The sequence below is a fragment of the Vipera ursinii genome (assembly GCF_947247035.1).
Source record: "Vipera ursinii genome assembly, chromosome: W".
In the NCBI taxonomy this organism is placed as follows: Eukaryota; Metazoa; Chordata; class Lepidosauria; order Squamata; family Viperidae; genus Vipera; species Vipera ursinii.
Genome location: NC_139522.1, coordinates 185,208 through 202,770, shown reverse-complemented (window position 1 = coordinate 202,770; position 17,563 = coordinate 185,208). Strand labels below are relative to the sequence as shown.

At 47.4% G+C, this 17,563-nt stretch overlaps 1 protein-coding gene across 1 annotated transcript in view; it reads left to right on the top strand.

Moving 5' to 3' along the window:
* The window catches only part of LOC310648204 (AP-2 complex subunit alpha-1-like), a 172,634-nt gene extending 155,354 nt beyond the window's left edge, over nucleotides 1-17,280 (top strand). Inside the window, exons 14-22 of the mRNA XM_083375954.1 lie at nucleotides 423-587; nucleotides 1,299-1,459; nucleotides 5,225-5,307; nucleotides 14,128-14,219; nucleotides 14,345-14,466; nucleotides 15,077-15,193; nucleotides 16,116-16,185; nucleotides 16,625-16,759; nucleotides 17,013-17,280. Of these exons, the coding sequence (XP_083232080.1) occupies nucleotides 423-587; nucleotides 1,299-1,459; nucleotides 5,225-5,307; nucleotides 14,128-14,219; nucleotides 14,345-14,466; nucleotides 15,077-15,193; nucleotides 16,116-16,185; nucleotides 16,625-16,759; nucleotides 17,013-17,090 (1,023 nt within the window). The 3' untranslated portion in view covers nucleotides 17,091-17,280. The remainder of the gene's footprint in view (nucleotides 1-422; nucleotides 588-1,298; nucleotides 1,460-5,224; nucleotides 5,308-14,127; nucleotides 14,220-14,344; nucleotides 14,467-15,076; nucleotides 15,194-16,115; nucleotides 16,186-16,624; nucleotides 16,760-17,012) is intronic.
* Nucleotides 17,281-17,563: the final 283 nt, after the last annotated feature.

Sequence of the window (17,563 nt, the reverse complement as noted above, 5' to 3'; positions counted from 1 at the left end):
CCTTTAAGGAGCAGAGTTAGGGATGAAATGTGTTGCTTAGAAGCGATATACATCATCCCAGAGAAACATAATGCACCTATTTGCAAAGTTTGGGAGCTTAAAAAAGTGCAAAATCACACTGCTGGGAAGGGAGTGGGGCGTCTAAAACTGATATGGGGAACCTCCTATAGCTTTCAAGTCATCTATTCTGCATTAAAGAAGTTCCAGGTAGGTGACTGTGTCCATTGCAGAGCAAACATCATAGAGAAAGTGGATGGCTGCACAGGGCCAGTATAATAAAGCAGATAGTCCACTTGTGGTCACATTGTCTTTAGGATTTTTTACTTTGCAGAACTCAGAGTTCCAGTTGTTTCCCAGAAAAACAAAGTTGACTAGCAGGGTATGTTGGTATTTGTTTCCAATTTTCATCCTTACTGCTTTAGGCTACAGTACTGGAGGAGATGCCACCATTTCCTGAACGTGAATCCTCCATCTTGGCAAAACTCAAGAAAAAAAAGGGTCCCAGGGCTGGCAGCGAGTTAGATGATGGCAAGAAGGATCCAAACTCTGAAATCAATGGAGGCATGGAGCCCTCAGCCAGCACTGCTGTGAGTGTAGGAGAGAAGGACAAGGCTAGAAATGAGGAGGGGGCTTGAAATGTTCCCTAGAAAGAGGATACTGTGTGGGAAGTCTGTGGGAAGGGGACGACAAAAATACAAAGCACAGGAAGTAAGAATTATAACTTCTGATCTCTTATCCCTGTTGGATATAAAGCAGGATTTCTCATGCTCTGCTTATTTCCTTCAATTTCACCAAAATTTCTGTTGTCACAAAATTTTAGTAGATGTCCTTTGATTGCCATACTGTATGTAATTCACTGTGTCACCAATATCAGCATTCTTCTCTACTCGTGGTCCTGGTCTTTGCCAAAAGCTAAATTCAATCTCAGAGGACCGACAGCAGATAGATACTGTGTGAGCTGAGACTTCCTTAATTTCAACTCTAGTTTGCACTTTTATTGCTTTCACTTGCCTTTCATGCCAACTAAGCCTTTAGTCTTTTGCAGACTTTGTATAACAATTTAACAGGCTCATCCCATCCCTTAGTAAAGAACTGTAATGAAACTGATGTACATGAAGCTCAACTTCCAGGAGTATTTTAACTGCAAATATTTTATCTAGACATGTACTAGTACAGGAGTAAAGAACCCCAGACTTGGCCTTTATTCCTGTTACTAAACTAGAAACAGAGTTCAGTTTCTAAGTTAGGCTCACAAAAAGGAATTTTCTCTGTCCCTTACTGTTTTCTTTCTCTTGCAGTCAACGCCGTCCCCATCTGCTGACTTGTTATGCCTCCGAGCCACACCAGTGACTCCATCTGGTGTCCTTACCAGCACCAGCAACCTTCTGGTGGATGTTTTCTCTGACAGCCCCTCTACTGCAGCTGGCCTGGCTTCCAGTGCAGAAGAGAATTTCCTAAGGTGAGATCTTGACTCGGGTCCAGGCTGTCTCTGCCCCAGCCTTCCTAAGAAACTGAACAGGGATTGATCCATTGGATCAGTCTAAGCATATCTTGTTGTCAAGGGAGTGCCAGTCTTTTCTGGACAACTGCTGGGAGCTCATCATATAGGACACAAGAGTGATTTGCTTTGTCAAGAATGCAGAGTTTGATCTATGCCCGGCATGGAAGTTCATGAGGAATGAGTCACAGTGGTTGAGTGCCTTCCTTGCATGGAGAAAGTTCCAGCTCAAAGAGTAAATCATCATCTGTTACCTAATCTGGGTAGCAGGTGATGGGAGGACTTCTTGCTACCTGAGATCCTCATCCAAGAGTAAGAGGAACAAGTAGGTGGACAAATAACTGCCTGTGTTTGTTATGAGAAGATGGCAATGTTCTAGATACATCTTTGGATAGGATAGGCAAGATTGATCTGCAGGTGTTTATTTCCAAGTGGCTTGAGTGCTTTGGACTTCCTTTCTCTAGATGGGCAAGTGGCACTTGCCAGTCCTCATAGCCTTGCCTTGCTCTCTGTCTTGTATGAGAGTCTCTTTTTCTCTCTTTGTCTGTCTGCTGCCTTTTTGGAATGGTTTCCTCTTTCTCTTTCACACTTATCTTGGGTGAAACAGTGACTTGGAAGCAACTCCTGAGAATCCTGCATCCCTATTGGTGGAGGCTGGCCTGCCTGCAGAGTAAGGGGTTGAATCTCTCTCTCTCTCTCTCCCCCTCCCCTCTCTCTCTCTCTCTCTTTGCTGATTACAACCTTCCAACCACCATTTTCATTTGATTACATTAATGTGTAGAGAGACCATAAAAGAGCTTGTATAGGTAGTCTTCAACTTACAACAGTTCATTTAGTGACTGTTTGAAGTTACAACGGCACTGAAAAAAGTGACTTATGACCTTTTTCACATTTACAACCATTGCAGCATCCCCATGGTCATGTGATCAAAATTCAGCCGCTTGGCAACTGGCATGTATTTATGATGGTTGCAAGTGTTCCAGGATCATGTGATCCCCTTTTGCAACCTTCTGATAAGCAAAATCAATGGGGAAGCCAGATGCACTTAACTGTGTTACTAACTTAACAACTGCAGTGATTCACTTAACAACTGTGGCAAGAAAGATCGTAAAATGGGGCAAAACTCATTTAACAAATGTCTCACTTAGCAACAGAAATTTGGTGCTCAATTATGGATGTAAGTCGAAGACTACCTGTAATTGCGCCCTCTGTAACTTTCTCCCATTTCTGCTCCATTCAGTATCACTGCTCACCCATATGCTTAGAACTGCCTCCCAGAATACCTGATCCCTTGCTTGCTTTTTTTCCAAATCCTGCATCAGAATCCATTTTCATGAAGTATTTCAGACATCTAGCTACAGTATTTTATGTGACACCCGCCCATCCACTAAGTCCTTGCCTGCCCCCCACCACACTGTTAAGAACAAACCTTACCTATCAGAAAGATGCTGTAGCCTGTAAAGTTTGCAAGCTAGGGCCACCAGTTGATCTAATCCTGATCCCTAACTGTCTCAAACTCCTGTGCTTCATATGATCAAGAACTTCAGGATCCAGAAATCGAAACTACCATAGAAAGTCATACTTCTTTGAGGGCACATGAGAGAACCATTAACTGTGTCACAAACGTCCTCCTTGGGTGGAAACAGCTACCAGCAAACAGGAACAAGTAACAGATGCTTTATTTCATGCAAAGAAAAAGTCAGCGCTGGGAGTGGACTGCTCCCAGCGCTTTACATGGCTGTAGCCCCACCCCCAATCAATAAGCCAACATCCGGCTGTGGGACCATTTAGGTGGCAGGTCAGTCCTTCCGTCCTCCTCCGGAACAGGCACGTAGGTCTGGCGGCAACGTCTCGCCATCCTGCGCAGGGATTCCCCTCCCCACAGTCGCAGCTAGGAGGCCCATGCCTGCACCCCTGAGGACGCCACGGCAGTGAGCACGGAGGGGGAGGAGGGGAAAGGCGGCATGTCCAGAGTGTCCTCGGCCCCCGTAGTTCAGTCCCCAACGTTCCTCCGGCCTCCCAGCTGCTATGAGAGTGGAACCGGAACCGGTCTTCGCGGAAGGCTCACGACGGCACGACGGCCTCCCAGCGGCTGCAGCAGCTGACAAGAGGAACAGAAGGGAGGCTGCGAGGTCGGAACCGGCCCTGATCTCCCCGGAGGGCTCCCGATGGTCCGCTGGCCTCCCGGCGACGGTTCTAGCAGCCGAAGAGATGCGGAGGTGGGGGGGGGGAGCGAGTGCAGAGCGAGTCCTCTGCAAAGGACTCCTGGAACGCCGCTTGCCTCCCGGTGACGGCTTCAGCCAGTACAGAGCTTGGGAGGGAAATGGCGAGCCGGCACTGGACTCTTCCCCCCCCCCCCTGCTGTGTGTCAGGCCCACGGGGCTCGACAAACTGCCTCAGTGTGAAGTAGGGGCCGGGTATGGACTTGAAATATAGGACTCCCCTTTCAAGGGATTGGAATTCTTAGGGTTAAGAATAAATTGTGATATTTTAAGAAGTCAGGAAATCCAGATTGTGCATGGACAGGTTTTCTAGATGAGGATCTGTTTGAAGCAATACCTTTATTAGGTCAGTTCGGAATTACAGAATGTTGGCCTTGAAAAGATCTTGGGTTCCATGAATGTTGGACTGTTTTTTCTCTCATTGGCTTTTAAATGTGAGGAATATGAATGTGTATACTTAAGTTAGTGAAAATATAAAAACATCACATATAAAAAGTAGTTTGGCTTTCATCCTTTACAGCAGGGGTGTCAAATTGCAACGTCACATGACATGTGACATACTGTGACTTTTTTTCCATTGCCGGTAATGGGGTTGGTGCGGTTTTGCCATGACTCATCTGGCCCGTGGGCTGGCAGTTTGACACCCCTACTTTACAGGGTTTCCAAGCTCAGGAGTTCAGATATTGTTGGATTACAGCTTCAATCATCTGCAGAAAACCTGGTCTGGGATGATGCAAGTTGGAGTCAAACAGTATCTGAAAAGCCAAGATTTGGAACCACTCCTTTCTGGTATTTTTCAGGAATGGTCCACAGTGCTCCTTTTGTCTTGGTACCTGCTCTGTGGCATGTTCTCTATATGTATAGATGCATGTGGTTTGATTCCCTCCTCCTTTTCTCTTTCTGATACTAACATGGTGCTGTACCAGGTGACTCATCTTTTCTGCTCTTTTTCTTCCTTGACTCTGTCAACTGCTGGCCCTTTTACTATGACCCTTCACCACCAGCAGCTCAGGGGCTACTATTTCTGTCTCTGAGGACTCTGCTTTGTGTATTGCTGAGGCTGATGAACTGCTTCACAAGTAAGATCACGGGGTAGGACTGCATCTCCTGAATGCTGGGATTTAGGGTGGGGGACTGGACTAAGTGCCACTTCCATTTGACATTTTGTGGGATGGCTTCCTCTGGCCTGAAATACTGATCCTAGAAACTTCAGTCAACATCATTCCCTGTTGTATAATTTCACCTCTAGAAAGTACTCTCCCAATGGAACGGTTGGGAAGAAATTGGCCATATCTGCATAGTAGATAACTTAATGTATGAGCTGAAGGAATTAACAGATTGGTCTTGATATCTTAGATAGTCAGAGGAAGAGATGAATGGCTATGTATCAAAATTGGTAAATGTGAGGAAAGTGGCTGGCATCCCCAGCTGAAATGACATGTACCTTTACAAATAATGGGTAGTGTCTGCCTGCCTCTAACCAAACCTCCATGAACTACTGCAGGTTTGTGTGTAAGAATAATGGGGTGCTCTTTGAGAACCAGCTGCTGCAAATTGGGGTGAAGTCAGAATTCCGGCAGAACTTAGGTAAGTATTTCTAGCAGGCTGAGTACAACAGGCAAGTTGGGGCTTGTTCAAGACTCTGAACAGCTACATACTGTGTTCCTACATGAGGACAACTTTCTTTTTTTAAAAAGAACTGAATACATTGTGACTAGAAAGGGTCTTTTTTGAGTTGAAGACTGGAAGACATGTTGTACGATTAGGTCAGGGGTCTTCAAACTTGGCCTTTTTATGATTTGTGGACTTCAAATCCCAGAATTCCTCAGCCAGTGTGCTTGGCTGAGGAATTCTGGGAGTTGAAGTCCACAAGTCATAAATAGCCAAGTTTGAAGACCCCTGGGTTAGGTGGATGATATTTATGTTATGTGCTCTTCGCTACTTTCCTTCGTAACCAGTGGCAAGCTTGCCTGACCAATAACCAGCCAAGACACAGTTAAGACCTCCTTGTTTTGTTTATTGCAACAAACAGGGAGAAAAGCTATCGAAACTTTGTTCTCTCCAAATCAACATCTTTATACATTCCTTGCACTGGCTGCCCATCCCTCCTCGTTCCCCATTGGCTGAGGTACCATGAGGTTACACTGTTTCTGACTGCGTTCTACATATTTCCTGCTACATATTAAATCATACTGTGCATTTAAATTAAGAGATAATATATGCAAGGTGTGTCAAATAATATTCAATAGGTTTTTGAGCATGCTTTGTTACCTTGTTTTTGAGTTCTGGGATATTTTATGGCTTCTTAGAGCAATAGATTGTTTCTTGTTTTTCAGTTCAGTTTGGCTTTCCTTTTATTTAATTCAGCTAGTTATCCAATTCTTTTAGCTTTGGCTTTCCTGTTTTTCAGTTTGTTTTGTTTTACCTTTAAGCTAGATATTTCCTCTTGCAGCTAATTCCTCTTACAATTTTAAATTTTAAAGACCTTTCACTTAATCCTATCAATGTTGTAGGGTTATATGTACTCGTCTCACCATAACATTTTTGTGAGGAGCCAGAATGATGCTGACCAGTTTTGGGATACCCAGTTCCTAGTCCCCACTCAGCCATGAAGCTCATGGCTGACTTTGGAATGTTACATTATCTGAATCTAATATGGGCTTCTTGGATATAAATGCAACAAAAGAAAATCTTCTGTATTGGCTGTAGTTGTCTCTTCTGGGATAGTCCTGTAAGGTCTGTCTATCTAATGTATATGGCTGCCCTTCTCATGTGACTCTGGGAGACATACACAATTAAAACTAACCATCACAAAGTTCAACCATTAAAACCAATTAAAAACTACAGTTAAAAGCTGCAATAATAAAAAGACAAGGGAGAGTGCAGCCTAAACTTATACACAGTGCAACCATTTAATGCAGGGGTGTCAAACTGCCAGCCCATGGGCCAGAGCGTCACGGAGAAACTGCGACCATCTCATTGTCAGCAATGGGAAAAAGTTCCGATACGTCGCACAACGTCATGAGTTTGACATGTCTGATTTAATGGGCTCCACATTTCCATGGACCATAAAAAAGGCTGAGCGCCAAAGAATTGAGGCCTTTGAACTGTGGTGCTGGAGAAGACTCCTGCAAGTCCCTTGGACTGCAAGGTGATCAAACTGGTCAGTCCTAGAGGAGATCAACCCTGACTGCTCTTTAGAAGGTCAGATCTTGAAGCTAAAATTCAAATACTTTGGCCACCTAATGAGAAGGAAGGACTCACTGGAGAAGAGCCTAATGCTGGGAAAGATTGAGGGCAATAGAAGAAGGGGACAACAGAGAATGAGGTGGCTGGATGGAGTCACTGAAGCAGTAGGCGTGAGCTTAAATGGACTCCAGAAGATGGTAGAGGACGGGAAGGCCTGGAGGAACATTGTCCATAGGGTCGCGATGGGTCGGATACGACTTCGCAGCTAACAACAACAACAACATTTCCATGGGATCCCCAAGCCCAATGATACATCCAGGTTTTGAGAGACTTACGTAAGATGAGCAGGGTTGGGGCCTATCTCACCTCAGGGTGAAATGATGTTCCTGTGGGTGGGTGCCATGGCAGAAAAGTTTTTCTTTCTGGATCCTGCCAAATGAAGCTCCTTGGCTGATGGGACCTACAGCATGCCCATTCTGTCAGACCTGATGGGATGGGTAGATTAATTGGAGAGAGTCAGTCCCCCAATACTTCTAAGCACCTGTTCTGTACCAGCCTGCTACCGGCCTTGCAGAAAAGGCAACCCCTTTACAGACGGCAAGAGGCTGGAATACGTCTGCCAAATTTATTACAAAAACAAACAAGACACGAACCAAGATACCGGAGCTTTGAAACACTATCTGAGCGGTTGCTTTCAGCAAACCAGCCCTCCCCACACAAGTCCTTTATAAAGAGTTCAGGGTGTGGCTTCTCTCTCCCTCCTTCCGAGAAGCCCCATTGCCTTCCTCTGTTTACTCCTACTTGACTGCCTCCTGCGTCGGGCGTCCTTGAACAGGGCCAGGTGTGGGTCATCTTCATCCACGCTGTCAGGCTCACACAGCTGGGTCTCCACCAGGTGGGAGGGGCCTGGCTGGGGGCTCTGCGGAGCCTCAAAGCCATCATCAGCAAGTTCTTCAACACCCCCCTCCTCCCCCTCATCTGAGTCATCCGACCCAACTGCCGAACCCACAGGCTGACCCTGAATCACAACACTATCCCGCACCGCAGGGCCCTTCCCCCGGGTCTGCCGATCCGGATGCGGTCGAGATAGAAATTGTTCATGAAAAGTGGTCACCAACGCCGGGGCATGAACGGCGGTCGCGTCTTCCCAGGTGAAGTCCTCTGGTCCGTAACCTTTCCATTCAATCAGGTACTGGAAACGACCTTTCAGCCAATAGGAATCCCTGATGCTGGCGACCTCGTACTCGGGGGTGCTGCCTCCATCACGAGGTCCTGATGGGGGAGGTTCCGCTCGGCGGAGTGGACAGGCCGGTTGCTCGGGGACCAACAGAGACCGATGAAAGACTGGGTGCACGCGCAGGGAACGTGGCAGAGTTAAGCGATAGGCGACCGGATTGATGACAGCCTCGACTGGGAACGGTCCTAAATATCGGTGATCTAACTTTCTCACCGGCCGTGTTGACGGTAGGTTCCTGGTGGACAACCAGACCCGATTTCCCACCGATAGTGGAGGCGTATCCCGTCTTGACCGATCAGCAAACCTTTTGTAATCGGCCTTGGCCTTCTCTAACTGACGTCGCACCAATTGATGGATCGCCTGTAACTCTGCCATGAAGTCGTTCGCTGCCGGCTCCGGTGAGTCCACGGGAGAAAGGGGGAAAAACTGGGGGTGATATCCCACATTGGCCAAGAACGGTGTCATCTGTGTGGAGGTGTGCTGCGAATTGTTAAATGCAAACTCAGCTATGGCCAGATAGTCCACCCAATTGTTTTGCTGCAGATTGACGTAGCAGCGCAGATATTGTTCCAGGATACCGATGACCTTCTCAGTTCCCCCGTCAGTTTGAGGATGATGCGCGGACGAGAGGCAAATCTTGATATCCAACGCATGCATCAACTCCTGCCAGAAGCGGGCTGTAAACTGGCCCCCCCTATCAGAGACGACTCTATCAGGGAGGCCGTGCAGCTGAAACACCTGCTGAATGAACATTCGACTAGTGGCGCGGGCTGACGGTAAGCCGCGACAGGGGATGAAGTGCGCCATCTTGGTCAGCATGTCCACCACCACATACACTGTCGTAAAACCAGAGGATGGGGGTAAATCCGTCAGAAAGTCCATGGACACAGCCCCCCAGGGTCTTTTGGGTGTCGGCAAGGGCTGCAGTAATCCAGGCGGGGCCCCTGTCGCTGACTTGGCCTGTCTGCATGGGATGCAGGAGGTGACATAGGACTGGATGTTGTGTCGGACTCGGGGCCACCAGAAGGTATGGGAGACCAGGTTCAGGGTCTTGAACAGGCCAAAATGCCCCGCCGCCGGGTTATCGTGACACTGGCTGAGGATGAGTCCGCTGAGTGGCCCTCCCGGAACGTAGAGCCGGTCACGATAATACAAGAGTCCATCCGTGACCGTCCAAGGAGAATCTGGCCCCACCTCCTCCTTCCGCTGAGCCACCCACACCTCCTGCTGCTGTGCCTCCCGGATCCGAGCCTGTATATCAACCGGCTCCCGCACCGCAGCAAAAGACTCGACGGGGATCACTGTCCTGGGCAGAAGCTTGTCTTCCACTCGGGAATATTCGGGCTTCCTGGACAGAGCATCCGCTCTTTGATTGTGCCCGCTAGGTATGTACCGAACCCGGAAGTCAAACCTCGCAAAGAAAAGAGACCACTGGATCTGGCGTTGGTTCAAATTCCGAGCGGTCTGCAGGCTTTCCAAATTCTTATGGTCCGTCCAGACCTCGATTTGATGCCGCGCTCCCTCCAGATGATGCCTCCAGGCCTCGAATGCCGCTTTGATGGCCAGCAGCTCCTTCTCCCAGATTGTATAATTGCGCTCCGAAGGGTTCGGTTTTCGCGAATGGTACGCGCAAGGGAAGAGGGTACCGCTGGGCGTCGTTGCCTGGAGTAACACCGCCCCAATGGCAATGTCGGAGGCGTCCGCCTCCACAACAAACGGTCGTTGCGGGTCAGGATGCTTCAAGATGGGCTCCTTCATGAAGGCTTCCTTCAAAGTCTGGAAAGCCTGTTGTTCTGGAGCGTTCCACTGGAACCGGGTCTTCTTCTGCAGGAGCTGGGTGAGGGGGGCTGTCAAGGCAGCAAACCCAGGGATGAAAGTTCGGTAATAGTTGGCAAATCCAAGAAGTCACTGAACATCCTTCACGTGACGCGGGGGTTGCCAACTCTGCAAAGACTCAACCTTACTCGGCTCCATGGCGATGCCCTCAGGAGAAATGCGGTGACCCAGGAAATCGATGGTCACCCGGTAGAACTGGCACTTCTCCAACTTGGCAAACAGCCGATGTTCTCGGAGTCGCTGGAGGACCTGATGGAGATGCTGATGGTGCACCTCACGCGACGGGGAGTAGATCAGGATGTCATCCAAGTAGATCACGACAAACTGATCCAACAAATCCCGGAAAATGTCATTCATGAAATGCTGAAACACGGCGGGGGCGTTGGTCAGGCCAAACGGCATCACCGTGTACTCAAAATGTCCATAGCGAGTACCAAACGCCGTCTTCCACTCATCACCCGGCCGAACCCTGACGAGGTTGTAAGCTCCACGCAGATCCAGTTTCGTGAAGATCTTAGCCTCCCGGAGTCGGTCCAAGAGTTCGGGGATGAGGGGCAGCGGGTAACGGTTGCGCACCGTGATGGCATTGAGTTTCCTATAATCGCAGCAAATCCGCAATTCGCCCGACTTCTTTTTGACGAAGAGCACGGGTGCAGACACTGGCGAGGACGAGGGCCGGATGAAACCACGGGCCAAATTCTTCTCCAGAGTGTCCCGCAATGCAGCCAACTCGGGGTCCGACATGGAGTACAAAGGCCCCACTGGGAGAGGCGCATCAGGGACTAAATCAATGGGGCAGTCATAGGGCCTGTGCGGGGGTAATTAATCCGCCTCTGTCTCGCTGAACACATCAGCAAAGTCGGACAGTTCGGGAGGCAAGGAAACCCCTGGGAAACCCTCCACCTGGCCGGCACAGATATGGCGGGAGTGGTCCACGCACTGCAAGCTTGGGAAGGTTACCAAGTTCTGTGACCAATAGATCTGTGGGTCATGCGCCCTGAGCCACGCCAATCCCAAGACCACGGGGAAGTGCAGGTCTGAGGTGATATAGAACTGGATGGCCTCCACATGGGAACTGATGGCCATACATAATGGTTGCGTGGCAGCCGTAATAGGCCCAGACAGGAGCACTCGACCATCGATAGTCTCCACTAACATGGGCGGATCCACCGGGCACTGGGGAACAGCCCATTTGGCCACAAATGCTGAGTCCATAAAATTTGTGGTGGCCCCAGAGTCAATTAAGGCATGGACTGGAATCCCCTCTGGCTTGCCAGGAAGGATCAGACGTGCCTCCAATATCAGATGCCGTGGAGGTCCACAGGCAGCATCGGAAAGACGTCGCTCAGTGTTGTTGTGGGACGCCCGATCTATCACACCGTCTAGATCGGGCTCGGGGCGTTTCCCGACAGAAAAGTAGGGGACTTTCTCGGGGCAGACTCGATCACTGATGCCCGCTGTCGCTTCTTTGGGCAAAAAGCAGCCAAATGTCCAGGGTCCCCACAGTAAAAACACAACCCCCCCGATTGTCGTCTGTTCATTTCAGTCACCGATAGACGAGACCTGGCGGCACCCAGCTCCATTGGCTCCTCCCTTTGAACTGGGGGCTCACGCACAACAGGGGCTGCAGGGGTCTGTGGGGTGGCACGGCGACTCCTTCGCTGCTGCAACCGAGCATCGATCCGCAGGCAGAGATGGATCAGCCCATTCAGGTCTGAGGGAATATCCACACAGGCCAGCTCATCCAACATCTCCTCCGACAATCCATCCTGGAAGGCATCCACGAGCGCAGCCTCATTCCAGGCGGAATCCTGGCTAAGCAGCCAGAAATCACTGATATAGCCCTGTAGGGGGCGTTGACCCTGCCTCAGAGCTTTCAGACGTCAAGTAGCAGTCTGCGTCTTAATAGGGTCCTCATACATCAGATGCATATGATCACAAAACCCCACAAAGTTGTCCAACAATGGGCTAGGTTGAGCCAGCAGAGGCGTGCCCCAACGAGCTGCATCACCTGAAAGAAGGCTTAACACAAACCCCACCTTATCCCGGTCAGTGGGGAAATCAGCTGCTCTCACGCTGATAAAGAGCTGGCATTGTCCCAGGAAAGCAGGAAACAGTTCTGGAGTGCCTGTAAATTTATCTGGCATTGCAACTTGGCATTTTCTCCTGGGTGGGGGTGATGGTGGGGGTGCAGCATGAACCTGAGCTTGCAGTTGAGCCACCTGAGCTGCCAGCAAAGTGAGTTGCTGGGTGAGCTGGGCATTCTCAGCACGTAGCTGCTCCATAATATTAGTAAGGGGTGGGAGGCTGAAAGCAAACTCTTCTGTACCAGCCTGCTACCGGCCTTGCAGAAAAGGCAACCCCTTTACAGATGGCAAGAAGCTGGAATACGTCTGTCAAATTTATTACAAAAACAAACAAGACACGAACCAAGATACCGGAGCTTTGAAACACTATCTGAGCGGTTGCTTTCAGCAAACCAGCCCTCCCCACACAAGTCCTTTATAAAGAGTTCAGGGCGTGGCTTCTCTCTCCCTCCTTCCGAGAAGCCCCATTGCCTTCCTCTGTTTACTCCTACTTGACTGCCTCCTGCGTCGGGCGTCCTTGAACAGGGCCAGCTGTGGGTCATCTTCATCCACGCTGTCAGGCTCACACAGCTGGGTCTCCACCAGGTGGGAGGGGCCTGGCTGGGGGCTCTGCGGAGCCTCAAAGCCATCATCAGCAAGTTCTTCAACACCCCCCTCCTCCCCCTCATCTGAGTCATCTGACCCAACTGCCGAATCCACAGGCTGACCCTGAATCACAACAGCACCCCAGTATTTATTGTTTTATTTTATTTTTTCTGTACTGTGTTTTTATTGTTTTTAAGCTGCCTAGAGTCACTGTGAGAAAGTAGCCAGCTATATACATTTTTTAAATCAATAAATATTTTCCCATTATAAAAAGGTACTGTGGCTCCTTGCCCATTGCTAGGTCTCGCCTGGTCTTTGCAGCCCTTCTACAGCCTCTACAAAGGTACCCTATCTTGTTTCAAAAAACAATGTTTTTTTAAATCAACACTATTGTCTGATACTTTATCAGACATTTCACTTACAGTCCACTAATGACAGGAAGGTTTTCTATTCTGCATGTGATATTTTGACTGCAAAGCAGCTTTCTGGCTATTAACATTGTGACTACCCATTACCTGCATAAACACACTTAAGGGTAAGGGTCAACGGAAGTCAAGAGGGGTTGGACTTAGACTGTTTGTGGGAACATACGGTAACAACTATAGGCTGATTCTAATTCTGTCCCGCAGCTCTACCTGCTGTTCTCCTACAGTTAATAATGAATTAACTCATTTTGGGGGGAATTTGTACAATATATTGAACAGGAACCAAACAGGCTGGTTCATACGACCCACAAAGGCACAAGAAGCAAAAATGAATGAAGGCTAGTAGCATTCTAAGTTTTTTGTGGCTTAGTGGATTGTGTGTATCCATAGTCTTTAACTGTACTGGTTCTGCATATTGTGTGGACCCAGAAATTGTGTAGATTGCAGTTGAAAAAAAAATAAAACTGCCTAAATTTCATAATCTGTAGCAAGAGAGAGAGTAAGTGGGGGAAAGAACTGACAAATAGGAATGACAATATAGCACAAAGAGAGGGGGTGGAGAAGATGGCAGACTCCTAGTTTGGATGGGTTGTAGGAGGATGTATTCTTTCCATTTAACACCAGCCAGATATGACTGAATTCACAAATTAGATAAACTGTAATATAGTTTGTGTGATTTACTTGAATTAACCTAGTCATTTTGATTGGTAAATTACAGTTTATCATTGAGCACAGCAATCGACTATCTTTGATGGCACCAAAGTAATAAACTTTAATAATGGTTACATTTCTATGGAGATTTAATAATGGTTAAAATGTCAGAATAATGAGATTTTTTGGTGAAATGTTAGTAGTCCCTTAAAATCATACCGTCTTATTTAATTTTTTAAACTTACTTTGGGGGTTCGCTTATTGATATACGCATTGCAATACCAACTGCAGACTTGTGTACTGTCTGAATTCAGGCACTTGTGATTAAATAAACCATTGGCATAATTCAAGAAAGTTTGGGCCAAGGCTATCCCATAATACATTTCCATCCTTCCAGGCCGCATGTACCTTTTCTATGGGAACAAAACATCTGTCCAGTTCCAGAGTTTCTCCCCAACAGTCAGCTATCTTGGTGACCTGCAGAACAATATCCTTTTATGTATGGTGCTACTAGTGGGAAGAAGGGTTCACTGGGGTGGCTTTCAAGCCCTCAGGCTTTCTGTTTGTATGCTGCTGAGAAACAGTGGTAACCTTTTCCTTAGCCTAGCTCACAGCTCAACATTCAGACAAAAGCAGTGGAGCCACTGGTGGAGGGAGGAGCTCAGGTTCAACAGGTCCTGAACATTGAATGCCTGAGTGATTTCACCAAGAGCCCCCTCATCAACATCAAATTCCGGTATCATTGCTTGACATCTCAGCCAAACTGTCAGCTCTAAGGGAGAGTTTCTATATTTGAGTAATAAAAGGCATTTCAAAGTGGCTACAGTTGGAGCCTACATAGTCACCTATGTCCTTGCACAGATGATGGGTATACTGAAGAGTCAGAATCTGTTTGAAAAGTTGGAGAGGCTGGGACTCTTAACCTTCAGAATTATGGGCAAAATTGAACAAGACGTACTTCCTGTAATCACTTCTTTGCATCTTAATCTTTGTCATGACATGCATTTGCTTTGCTTCATCCCTGTTCTCCCACATTTCCATGAGTTGTGTTTTGTAAAATTCTATCAGCCATGATTTTTTTGTTGTCTTACACCATATCTCTGCTAATTCTTACAAAATATACTCAGATTGGTTAATATTCCAGGAAGCCCCCAACAGGAAACAAGCCCACGAACCTGCTTCCACTCTTGGTAGTCAGGGGCCTCTGATCCTAGGAAATGGACATGGCCATTAGTTAACAATAACCTCATTCTTCTTGCCTTTATCCCCCTTTTAAAGTTGTCAATAATCTTATTAAATAATGCCATCTCATGGATCTGTCTGTTCTCACTTCTCATTTCTGATAGCTATGGTGGGACATTGCAGAATCTCACTCTCAAATTGCCTATCACCATCAACAAGTTTTTCCAGGCAACAGAGATGCAGTCGCAAGACTTTTTCCAGCGCTGGAAACAACTCAGCTTGTAAGTTTGGACAATATGTATTATTTGGAAATGAGGACTCATAAGTGATCATTTGTATATAGGTAGTCCTTGATTTAAGACTGTAATGGAGCCTTCCCATTATGGTTGCAAGTGGTGATGGCTGTTAAGTGAGATGAACTTGCTTACCAACCCCCTGCTCTCCCTGATAAGGCCATTAAACAAATGTGCAGGTTGTTAAGTGGGTGCCTTGGGGAGGACCTGGGAGACCGAGCGCAGGCCCAGGCCTGCTTGCCCTGGGCCTCCCAAAGCCTCCCCCATTCCCTGAGACACACCCCATGCTCTGCTACCCACCCTTGGGACCCCCACATCCCTTGGGCCTGCTTTCCCTCCCCCCACTGGGTTCCCACAGGCCTTTTTTCCCCCAAATAAGGTCTCTGCAGGACTCCCCACCACCACCAGATCCCTGTAGGCTTCCCCCTCCCCCCACTGGACTGGAAAGACTGCAGCACTGTGGAGACCATATTAGGAAAGCAGAACAGATAGCTTTGTCGGGTAGCCATGTGGCACGATTCTAGAAGCTGCCACCATTTTCCAAGCAACTAGAATTTAATGGGGCCACTTAGAAAATGGCTACTTCTGGACTCTCACCAAGCAACCAGTCATTAAGTAAGGACTTGCTGCATTTGTGAAAGGAGACATGATGTGGGTTTGTTTTGGGGGGCTGGGGTGGGGGGATATTTAGAACTGTCCAGCAGTATGATCAGTAAATAAGAATACACATGTCCTTGGCAAAGAGTTTTCTTTTTTGTACTTTTATCTTTGCCTTCTAAAATTGCCACAATGACTAAGTGAATGGTATCACCACCACCACCATGTATGGCTGAGGTGTAGAAAGCATGTAACAGGAAGATGAATAACAGAAAGGTAGGGCCTGAATCACTTATCTGATACTCGTATGCAGGCCACAACAGGAAGCTCAGAAAATCTTCAAGGCAAACCACCCTATGGATTCAGAAGTGACAAAAGCAAAGGTGAGCTGTTTCAAAATGCCTATGAAAAAGAGTTGAAAGCTTTTGTTTATTTCAGGGTAATTAATGTGAAATTATTTTAATTTCAGATTAGAATATGTCTAGTAGTTGATGAGATGACTGAAGATCAAAACTTTGGATCTTGTGATTGTCCAGGGCAATTATGGAATTCAATTGTTTAGCACTAGTTTGGGAATATCAGTGTAATATATTTAAGACTGTTGATTTCTTCATTGAACACCAGATTTTTTTTCTTATGAAATATGGCATAACATCAAGCTTAAAAAGGCAGCCATTGCATAAAAGTCTGTGATGCAGACTTCTGAAACAGTTTTGCAGGTATATCTTTCTCTCATTATTAGCTTTCTAAGAGGGGCATAATTTGAGACCCTCTCCAGTGGTTGTATAAGTCTAATTAAGCTCCAGTCTCTCCCCACAACAGCTGTTAGGTTTTGGCAGTGCACTCTTGGAGAAGGTGGATCCAAACCCTGATAACCATGTAGGAGCTGGGATCATCCAGACAAAAGCACTGCAGGTTGGATGCTTGCTGCGACTGGAACCCAATGCTCAGGCACAGGTGAGGAAGTGAGGGCTCCTGAAACCTTTGGGACTGAAAGCTTGAATTCTGGCATACAGGTTTGCACTGTAGTAAAAACATAAAGATTGGAAAACTGAGACTTCTGGGTGCTCTAAGAAAGTGACAGGAAATATAGCTAAAATTGAAGGGGAAAAGCTGAAAGCTTACCAAAGCCCCAAACTTCCTATGGTTAACTGAAGGGACATAATGTTTAAGCTCTTCTCTTTTAACCTTTCCTTCATCCTTCCTGTAGATGTACCGGCTGACCCTCCGTACCAGTAAGGAGTCTGTTTCAAAGCACCTTTGTGAGCTGCTTTCTCAGCAGTTCTGAGGCATCTGCCACACCAGAGGAAAAGGAGGCCATTCCTGCACACTAGATGGCTCTGTCCATCTCATCCCAACTCTCTCCAAACCAGGGGCCTCCAGAAAGACTGTACTGCTCCTTGCCTGTTGTTGTGATAACTTCTGTGTTCTCATTGCCTAGCTCGGACCAGCATCAAGGGGGATAAGCAAAGGGGGAGTAAAAATATGGACTCTTGGACAAAGTCAAACTGGGGAGGGGGAGGGATGATGGGTGTTGGTGCAGAGCATTCTTCCAGTAGCAATCATCCCCTTGGGCAAAAGGGCAAATTTTGGAAGAAAGCTAGCTTTTCTCCCATGCTCTAAGCTGGTCCATCCCAACTTGGAATGAGGCTGAAATCTCTGGTCTGAATTCCCCTATCACCACTAATGTTATATGATTTAGGCTGGCATTTTAGTTTTGTATACAGTATGTACCTTTACTTTCCCACCATGGACTTTTTC